The 11231-nt window shown below is 26.8% G+C and overlaps 1 protein-coding gene across 1 annotated transcript; it reads right to left on the bottom strand.

The window, feature by feature from the left end:
• Positions 1 to 10928: 10928 nt before the first annotated feature.
• LOC106323474 lies at positions 10929 to 11231 on the bottom strand. Its single transcript, XM_013761592.1, has one exon. The coding sequence runs from the start codon at positions 11229 to 11231 to the stop codon at positions 10929 to 10931; it is 303 nt and encodes a 100-aa protein (XP_013617046.1).

The following is an 11231-nucleotide window of genomic DNA, read 5'->3' as shown; positions in this document are numbered from 1 at the left end:
ATCATCTCTAATCATCACCTTAACACCTGATTGAAGCCTAAACATCCTAACAAACTCAAAAAAATTACCTTTTACCTTTCTATTTTCAAACTCTTGAAAGAAGTGGAGATAGAGTTTCGTACCTTTGTAGAACGAACTAAAGTGTGATAGATTCGTAAAAAGCTCACGAAATCGTATGGGTTATGCCGAAGAATCGTCCAAATCAGAGTGAAATTGAGTGAGTTAGGGTTTATGAACTTGGGTGAGACTTTGATTTTCTCCCCCTTTGTTCGTGAATGGGAAATTATGGGTTTCATCCCAAAGAAATCGACTTTAAAGAATTGAAATCATGCTTGTTCGGTTCAAATCAAGTGGGAATCAATCCGGATATAATCGAAGAAAACCAAAAAATCGATTTGGGATACTTTCATGGGCACGGGATCGATCGATCCGTATTGAGAGATCGGTCGATCTATATAAATCAACCTTCGCCGATCGAGTGAAATGGACTAGGTCGATCAGTATATTCTCCGTGTTTTTTTTTGTTCTACATAATGATCGGGATCGATCGATCTGTTGGACCTTCTAAATTCGGATCGATCGATCCCGCATGATCGAACTCATTATATATTTTATTTAAAAAATTACAATTTTAAGGGCATTACTACCATTTTGAAAAAAATTAGTCTGATGGAACATAAAGTAATAGAGATTAGTCTAAAATGACATAATTACCATTTTTTTGCTCTTAAAAACAAATTTTCCCAAAAAACTTTGCCATAATTTTTAGGAGAAATTAGGCCAAATGACCGAGAAAAAAAACTATAATTCATTTACTAACCATAATTCCACCCTACTCTTTCTTTCTCTTCCTGTCTTTCTTTACTTTCTTACTACAAATTTAATTTTTTTTTTGGGTTATTTCACAAATAAATCATAATTTTTAGGGATGGTAAAAAAACAAGGGAAAATTGTTTTTAGGCCAAAAAAAAGATAAATATGTTCCATTAGACTAATTTCTATTTTGTATCACTTTTGCATCTAATGCTTTTTAGTATTTTTAAAACTAAATCAAATAAATAGTTTTACAAACTAAAAAAAATTGCAAAAATAGTAACTACTGATGATAATATCCATATGAACTTTTTGGTATTTTTCTCCAGTTTTAAAAATATTTAAATCATAATTTCATATAATGTTCTACTTAAAGTAAAATTGACATTCTCCGAAGTAGAAAATGAAATTCACTTTTTTCATTGAATCTACTATGTTTAGAATACGTGGTCTATGTAGATAATAATACTCTAAAATATTTAGAATACACATTTCACGTTTAACCTATCGCTCTAAAATCTGTAGAAATCGGAATCTACAAATTACTATAAGGGTGATTGGTGTTGGCTGTGAGTGCTCTACACAGCCATAATTCTCTCTAGAGCCATAATTCTCTCTAAAACTAGAGCCCAAAATCTTTAAAAGAAAATATAATTGCTCTATAAATCAATTTTCTACGGCTTTAGGTTTAGTGTTTTTAAAACTTTGAAATAAACCTACATCAATAAAATTTAAAGTTAAAGCCACAAAATCTACGGCTTAAATCTTAAAGCAAAAAATCCAAAGCTACAGACTCTACCAATCAACTCCTATAAATCTAAAACCTGTAGAAAATGAAATCTACCCAGTACTATAAATCTAAAAACTTGTAGAAAACAAGTTATATAGATTTACTGTAAATATAAAACCTGTAGAAATTGAAATCTACACATTACTATAAATTTAAAAGCCTGTAAAAACCAAATTCTACTTATTTACTGTATTCAACGGATAAGAATAACCAGTTCTAAAAAATATGGAAATGAAATATTTGAAAATATTTAGTTTCCATATATGAAAAAATCAATTTTTCAGAAAATAAAAATATAAAAAATTGTAGACATAAAGTGTAGGTTTAGTTTTTTTTTTATTTGAGGATTTTTTAATTTTTTCTTTTATTTTAATTACTTTAATTATTTATCATATTTTAATATTTACAATTGTTTTGTTAATTATAATTTCGAATTTATAACTAAATTTGAGGGTATTATTGTCATTTTGAAAATAATTAGCCTAATGAAACATAAAGTACGTGAGATTAGTCTAATGGGATATAGTTACCATATTTTTGGTATAAAAAAATAATTTTCCCAAAAAAGCAACTCATAACAAAATCAATCCAAAATATGATAACGAAAATCCTATCATTTTTTGTTTCATTATTTAAAATTCACAAAACTGAAACCGTACCAAAATATTGTTTTGTGCGTAGCAAAATCAAACTGAATAAATTAAACAATTATATTTTAACTATACATGTATTGAAGAGATATAATCATATATATTGACTAGTTATGATACTAAATAAATCACCAATTGTTTCTATGTTTCCACTATTTTGCTTAAAAACCAACTGGTCACCGAACTGAAATTACATCAAACCAAATTGAATTACAAAATTTGTATATGGTTCACTTTTATATAAAAATAAAGAAACAAATGAAACTAGCTAGTCCGTAAATCAGCTTGTCCATCTCTGATAGTAATTATGTTTAGAGATAAATTCTAATTTTTGTGAGATTAGGTGGTTCAGGATCCAAATCCACAGTTTCTCCCAAATTTAAGACCATAACATGCTATATAATCCTTATTCTACACATGCTAACGACATTTAATCAATCATTGTAATGCTTCCGGAGTATTAGTTCACCAATGTCAATAAAGCTTGTTTAATGGGGTTTTAATGGTAGAAACGGAACTACTTAAATATGCAATTAACTACTAGATTAACCGTCTCAGATTTATCTAATAGCATGTGTAAATAAAGCGGTCGAACCGGGTCCGAGTGCAAAAATAAATAAAAAAGTTGATAATTTTTCAAAACCATATACATATATTATGGTGTAATATTTAAAATACTTAATTAGATATAATGTTAGGTTTAGAGTTTATAATTCAAAATTTTTTAAAACATATATAAATAGAGATACTAACTTTTAAAACTACTTAAATATCATTAAATATATTGTTACTATTTTTTTTGAATAGAACCTAGAAATAATTTGAGACATTGGACCGTCTAACACCTCAAAATAGTATAAAACGAAAATAAACAATAATTACGATAATATTGCAATAAATATTTATAACTCATTTTATTGATCATATAATTCTACATGACAACTATTCAGATGTGTAAGAAACAAAAAGAAAAGAAACTACTCAGAAGTGGATATATATATATATATATATATATATATATATATATTCTAAAGAGAAATATCGCAAGATATCCCTAAAAATATTTTATCACAAATATAACACATAAAGTTAAAATGACCAAATTTTGTTTTATTAAAGATGTAAAAGATATTTATATTTCTATAGTTAACTAATTTAGAATTAGTGTTTAGATTTGAGAGATGAGATTTACGGGGTAGGCTTTGGATTTTTAAAATAATAATAATAAAGATTTAAAATTCAAAATAATAATTGTAAAAAGAATTTCAAAAATAATTTATGGATTTTAAATTATTATTTTTTAAAATCAATTCTTTTTGAAAAAAAAAATCGTGAATAGTTTCCAATTGAAAAAAATCAAAATAAAAGAGTTTAAATATTTTATTATTTATTTAAATATTTATTTATATTTATATATATAGAGTAAAATTATTAGTATGTTTTTACCTTTTTAATGAAACTTTTTGTGGTAATTTGTTTTTTTGTGTATTTTTTAGCCAAAAAAACTTTTTAAAGATCTTTTGGGAGATTTGGACTATTCTAAAATATGTGGCGGGTATTTAACAATATTGTTTGTAATATCAGTAAGACTCACTGGTTTAAAGGATATTAAGATGCTAACACTTTACTAAGATAGTAAAGTCTACTGTGCTGGCACTTTATGTGTATGAGTTCAAATCCTTTTCAGTAGTATTGAATAAAAATATCGATAATGAAGTATGACAAAAAAAATTGTATATACTGCAAGAATTAACTTAAATATATTAGTTTATAAGAAAATTGGGGGTGTTGAGGTGATATTATCAAATTATATTAGAAACACTATAAACTAATACTCGATAAATTAATAAACACTAATATAAGTTAACAAAAAATTTGGTTTCAAATTGGGTCAATGTAAAATATGACACAATTCAATAAGATAACAAGATAATAATATTTAGAAAATTCTTAGCTAAATATATGGTCCCATTAAATCATAAATTAATAATTACTACATATAAAAATTTTATATAAATATAATCAAAGGATTTTGTTGTTCTTTTTTAATAAAACTGAGTTTCATTTCCAATTTTATTTTTTATTTTCAATATTATAGTATTACTATGTCGAATTATATATAAAATGCATCTTATTCTATCGTACATATTTAACATACATAAAAATATATCAAATAATCCAATTTATAAAGTTTAACTACAATTTAATATCATGAAATGAAAAAAACAAATCGTATTAAAAAAATTATTTTTAACAAATATAAATCTGAAAGTTAATTTTTTTTTAATTTAATAACTCTATAAATCAATAAATTATCATAGTGCCAATATTATTCATTAATAGATTTTTTACTGTACAACAGTTTAAAACAGTTTTTTCAATTTTTGAAATATAAAGAGCCCAACCATTACGAGTGGATAATTTTTTATCATTAAGCATTATGCATGTGCTATGCAATTCTCTAATACAAATAATCCATATTTGCATAAACCAATTGCATAGAGAACCTACCTAGATTTGTAAGAGTTCTTGAGGAGCCAAACTTGAATAGCCAGCAGACATTAACAAAAATACATAATTAATCGATTCTTCTTCAGGCATTACATCTTTCAATATTTGATTATTCTTATAATTACACCTTTTAAAAAATTATACTTATGTTTACACTTCTTCTCTTTCCAACATTTTTTCTAAGTTAATAATTCTATAAATTAATAAATTATCATAGTCTTGATATCATTAATATATAATTTTTTTACTGCACAATATTTTTTTAAGAAATATTTTTTCGTTTTTTGTAATATAAAGAACCCAATCATGAATAGAGCATTGGTTTAGAAAAATTTCAAAACTAAAATATGTCAGACTTTCGAGTTTTTCAATCTTAATTTTTAGAGAATGTGTAAATATATTTTTGGAGGAGTAAGATGATAGACAGTAAAGAAATACTCAAGTAATTTTTAATGTCATTCTTGGTTTGTAAGCAAGCGATGTTGGTCTTATTATTACTGTTTACTTACATATTATCACAAGTCCCGTAATAAAACATTATCACATGTACAAGCTAAATATATAATTTGATTGCTTAATCTAACTTGATAGTTATACAATAATTTTATTTAAATTTCAGGTGACTCTATGAAAAATTATGATATGAAAGTGCGATTAGATAAAGTTATGTAAACTAAAAATAGACGTTATACAAATTATATGGTATAGCAAATATAATCTTATATATTTGCATTACTCTTTTAAATATTATTATGGTCTGAAAGTTATAATATCAACCATCAAAATCATCAATTTAATGTCTATATTTTAATTAGTTTTTATTATATTGAATTCAATATTTGATTATTCTTATGATTACACCTTAAAAACCTATACTTATGATTACACTTCTTCTCTGTCAAACTATTATAGGCTTTCAGTTTATTCACATATATTTTAATCTAATTTCCAGTTAATAAATATTCTTGCTTGTATTAATCGTGACTATTTTTATTCTTTTAATAAAAAGATAATGTGGGTAAACTCAGAAATAAAATGATGATTACACACCAAAAATATACCATCAATTTTTTTTAAAGATGTAAAGACATAAGTCAGTTTGAGAACATGGTTAATATCTGATTAAACCATGTGAATTTGAATAGAAAGAGATAGCTATCATAAGTGGAAACTTTTTTTTTTGAGCAACTCATAAGTGGAAACTAAACATAATTATTCTATATGTCTGTTATCTTAATTATATTTTTACAAATTGAAACCAATGATAATACTTGGAAAGTCTAAAAGGGCATTAAGCAACAAAAATAGATAGAACAAATCGAATATGAGACAATATTAATTAGAGTAGTTGTACTTGACAGACTCACCTAGTCCTCTCCATACAGTACCATTCTCCATAGACCATAATAGTCAGCCAACGTGCGACCAATTGGCAAACTCTTTCGTCCGACGGTTCTGATTCTGCCACGTGTGACCTCTGACATAGCAGAGAGACGTGTGATCATAATCTATGCATTGGTCATTCGCTCATACCAGGAGTCGTATCGGAAAAATCATTGCATAAATTAGAATTTACTGTTTCTACTTCAAATTAAACACTTGGTAAAAAAAATTCATCTGTTTGATTTGTTTATTTAATTACTTCGCATAATTGTTTTCCCTGTGAATCAAACTTCATAACCAGACCTCGTTAACTGAACCGGAAAAAAACTTTGGTCATTTTTTGAGAGATCCACAGTTCCGTTGAATAAAATTAATATTACATTACGTGATTTCGGATCTGAGAAAATTACGTATTTCGGCTCCAAACCTTCTAATATTCAAAAAAAAAAAATTCATACATGGTGTAAAACCATTCAAATTTTTAGTGAAGCAATCAGAATTAAAAGTTTCTTTTAACCGTATAATTCATTACTTTCTTATTAAAAACTGATAGTAGTTTTTTAGCTGATAGTAATTCTTTTTAGGAATTAAAAAATAATTTGAGTTAAACTATAAAATTTTATGATCAGTAAAACAAAAATCATAAAAAAGTTAAGTCGAAAATCATAAAAATATAACTAGAAACATTTGAATCTAAAAATAATTCAATCTATGTACAAAAAAACCACCAGTTATCTCCTTTTGAAACTTGATATACGGATGAAAAAAACACGATACTTGTGAAAAACATAAGATTTTCATGCTAATTTATGTTTGTTCTTCTAACATTTTTACACGTTTTACTATATCAGTTTTGAATATAAAACAAAAGTTACCCACACGAGAAAAAAAATTATATTTTTTTCCAAAACCAAGATTTTTATTTATGTGGAAAGTTGTTAGATCATTCTGGAATCAGTTTATTGAATCTGTATTCTCTCTGATTTGAAAAGCCCTAATAATGGTTGAATTTAGTTCTCAAAAAAATAAATAATAGTGGTTGAATTATTGTAAACCATCATCTTTTGTTTGCCATTTAACATGCAAGCCAACATAATAAAGTAAGCTAAATAATATCTGAAGATTAATTTCTTCCGGTTTAACGCGAAAATGGGCTATAAAGTTGTGCTTTTTCCCGCTTTATACATTGTAAATTACATAATGAAAATACTAGTTGATATTCTTTAGAACCTTTGATGAAAATTATAACTAGAGAAGCATATGTATTCATTTATCAATTTACGAAATTATCATCACACAATCAGTATACATAACAAATGTTCTTTCTGTTACAAAAAAAAAACATAAGAAATGTTCTTTCAAAAGATACAAAATATTTTTTTCAAAAAAAAAAAAAAGATACAAAATATTAATCCCAGTTTTTACGCTAACATGCTTTACAGAACATCTTCGACGTTTTCAGCTTTGAACAAACAATGAGATATTAATGAATAAAATTATGGGTAAATATTAAATTTTAAAATCAGCTTCTTTAGAAACAACATAACGGTCTTTTGTTTCGACATTAAACCTTCGAATAACTTAACTATTAGCAGTAATTAACATTAATTAACCGTCATTAATGACATTAATTAGTGGAGGCCACCAAGCTTACGATTCTGTGCTTCACTAGAAACAAAAAGGGAGATTAGTGTTAGAAGACTGTCTAAATCTCAGGCTGTATGTTCTTTCTTTTAGATGTATTTATTTTAATAAACCTGGTTTTCAGGACCATGCTCTTCTAGGCACGACCTCTCTCTCTCTAAGATAAGAAAATAGTTTATCATCTAAGTTATGGAGACTCTGGACACAGATTTATCATTAGTCCAATCTCTGACACGTGTAGTTGGAATTACTTAAGGTTTTCAACTTTAAAACAATTAAGTAATTATTGCAAAATTCGATTGTCATATAGAGAAGTAATAAACTTATAGTTAGATTCTTTAGATTACGTATTTTTATTTTAAAGCGATTCATCTTCGAAGTGGCCGTGTAAGGGACTCGATGTTTCATTTTTGCCTTTTTCTTAAAAGCTGAATGTTTGGTTAATTTTAAAATTGTTTTTCCGTATTTTGCAATAAGAAATAAAATTTACGTTGTGGGTTGAAAATTAATATTAAATCTATTATCGCAAAACGAAATTTCATTTCAGTATAAAACTAATCACTAGTGGGATTACCAGTTTAAAAGGTTTTGCTTCTTCTATAGGAACCACATAAGATATTTTTTTTTACGAAATTTCAAATTTATTGATCTAAGTAAAAGAATGTTATTTACATAAGAGAAACCTATTTAAAAGCAATCTATTTGCTATATCTCTAAGCTGTATTGTAAAAATATATGTATCAAATCGTGATTTCAAACCATATAAGATATTGACAAGTCTTCTTTTTGATTAATGACATTGCGAACAAGTTCAAAAATTGCAATGGAGAGTATTATGTTATAACAATGCAATGCAACATAGCTGTTACTACTACAAATGAAGAACTATCAAGTAAAGACAAACTTATTCAATGCAAACTCTGATGAAACCCTCAGGGAAAGAAAGACCTTATGTGTTGCTGCTATTTCCATGTGGTTAGTGGTCCATCATACGTTTAAGTAGTCTCCACAATTTTATTTAAATGTTTTGAGATAGTGCTTGTGTAGTGGAAAATATTTAACCATCCGAAATAGACCTCGAACGAAGCCTCGGTAAGCCCAAACCAGTATAGTATATATGGTTAAATGATATGTATCAAAGAAATAAAAGTAAATGTTTTAGTTTTCACAAAAAAATAAAATAAATAAGAGTTAGAAAATGATGGGCAAAAAGCTTACTAAACAAAATCATTATTTGGTTCCAAAATGAAATTGTAATAAATAAATAAATAAGAGTTAGAATATGATGGGCAAAAAGCTTACTAAAAAAAATCATTATTTGGTCCAAAATGAAATTGTGAATACGATGTGTTATCAAATATGTATATTGATTGATAACAGATGATTGTATATGATAGTATAAGTATTAGTAAAACGTAACAGATTGATCATTATTTGGTTTTGTTGAAGGAAATTAAATGAATTACAGCTTACCAGTTTTAGGAAAGAAGAAACCAAGTAGCGAAGTTAATGCAGCCGATTTTTTTGACGACGATTGGTTGAATTTTGTATTGTCTCTTTAATCGTGCACTACTGTAGTACTGTTTATTACGATTATTTAACAATTTTGGAACACCTATACATATCAATAAACCAAAAAATAGAACGCCGATTTTGATTCTTTTTATTTCAGTCGACATCAACTTTTCAAAATTGGGGTTGAATTTCTCAGTGTCAGTCCACGACTTTAAACGTAGCGTTAAAATTACATCAAATTTAATATTTTGCCGTTGAATTTTAATTTTCATCTCTAACTATATCACGAAATTTTACACCAAAAACAATATTACATATTATTAATATTTTAATTTAAATAATTTAATACATTGATTATTTGTAATTGAATAATTATATTTTATGATATTTAATTTTTATAATTGTTTATTAAATGTCTAATTTTATGTTTCATTGTTAATTTAATTATCTTTAATTTTATTTTTACTTAATTTATAGATTAATTAATTTATTTTATGTAAGAAATTAGTTGAAATTAAAAACTTATATATTTTAAAATGAAAAGTACATAACAAATGGTTTTTGTTTTTCTTACAATTTGATGTATTTGATAATATTCATTTAGTTATATGATTAAATATAAATAAAATAATATTTTAATGCGTAGTAATGTAAAAATAAAAATAGTATGATATATCTATTTTAAATATAAATTAAAACTATCAATAGTATAATCTAGTTATAACTAAATAAAAATAATAAATACATTATTTTAATTTGGTGTAATACTGTTCACAAAACACCAAAACTGATGATATAATGTCATTTATAATTTTTTTAGAGATGAAGTTACACTAAATTTAGTGTTTTGGTGTTTTGGTAGTTATCTAATAATGTTATTGAATGTGTTTTTTCTCTTAGCTACTGATTTGCAAGAAAATGGTAAGGAATGCGATACATTTAAGCTTGGGATCAATCCACGAACATCATTTACACTCCCTCCCTACCAAATAAACTGAAAGAAAACCTTAAGCTTCAAATTAAGCATAGAACATGATAATTAGGGTATTCTCACATGGACTCTCAGAATATATAAATTTACACATCTCAAAGAAGTATTGCATTGGGGATCTCAGGGCACCCACATTGAGAGTTTCTCAAAGGATTTCTATCCAATATAAAAAGAAAAAAAATTGAAAAAAGAAAGAAAATATAGAAATGTGAGAAGAATAACTCATTTGAGACACTCAAACAATTTTGAGAAGCCCATTTGTGTTGTAAAACTAGAAAAATAGAAACTGTATATTCTTCTTAATCTTAAACACAAAGATCCCTATATATATAAAGAATTACACCGTCATAGAATAATGAAAAGAGTACAAATCATAAACTAATAAGGAAAATGAAACTAGGGTTTCTCTCTCTCTCTCTAGAGCGCCGGCTCTCTCTATCTAGTATGGGCTGGTTATGGACATTCATAATATGATTTATAACACTCCCCCTTGGATGTCATAACCATACAGAGTTTGTAATACGCTTTGGATGTTACCTCATTAAAACCTTACCAGGAAAACCCAGTGGGACAAAACCATGGTGAAGGAAAAAGAGTACAACACGTATTACTCCCCCTGTTCTGAACATCACTAAAGATCTTTCAATCTACGCATCCCAAACTGATGCATGAGCTTCCTGAACGTGCAGGTCGGAAGTGATTTGGTGAACAAGTCTGCTGAGTTGTCTCTGGAACGCACTTGGACTACTTGGACCTCGCCGGCTTTCTGTAGCTCGTGTGTGAAGAAGAACTTAGGTAGTATGTGCTTCGTCTGGTCCCCTTTGATGTAGCCATCCTTAAGCTGAGAAATGGAAGCTGCATTGTCTTCATACATCACGGTTGGTGCGTCCTTGCCTTCGGTCATCCCACAATCGACTCGAATATGGTTGGCCAT

This window comes from Brassica oleracea, chromosome C2 (assembly GCF_000695525.1).
Source record: "Brassica oleracea var. oleracea cultivar TO1000 chromosome C2, BOL, whole genome shotgun sequence".
Classification (NCBI taxonomy): Eukaryota; Viridiplantae; Streptophyta; class Magnoliopsida; order Brassicales; family Brassicaceae; genus Brassica; species Brassica oleracea.
The sequence above is the reverse complement of the archived record's forward strand: the minus strand, read 5'-3'. Positions and strand labels throughout refer to the sequence as shown.

Bases quoted from the DNA above. Each gene is read 5' to 3' on its own strand.
- LOC106323474 (XM_013761592.1), bottom strand. From the start codon at position 11,231: ATGGCCAACCATATTCGAGTCGATTGTGGGATGACCGAAGGCAAGGAC.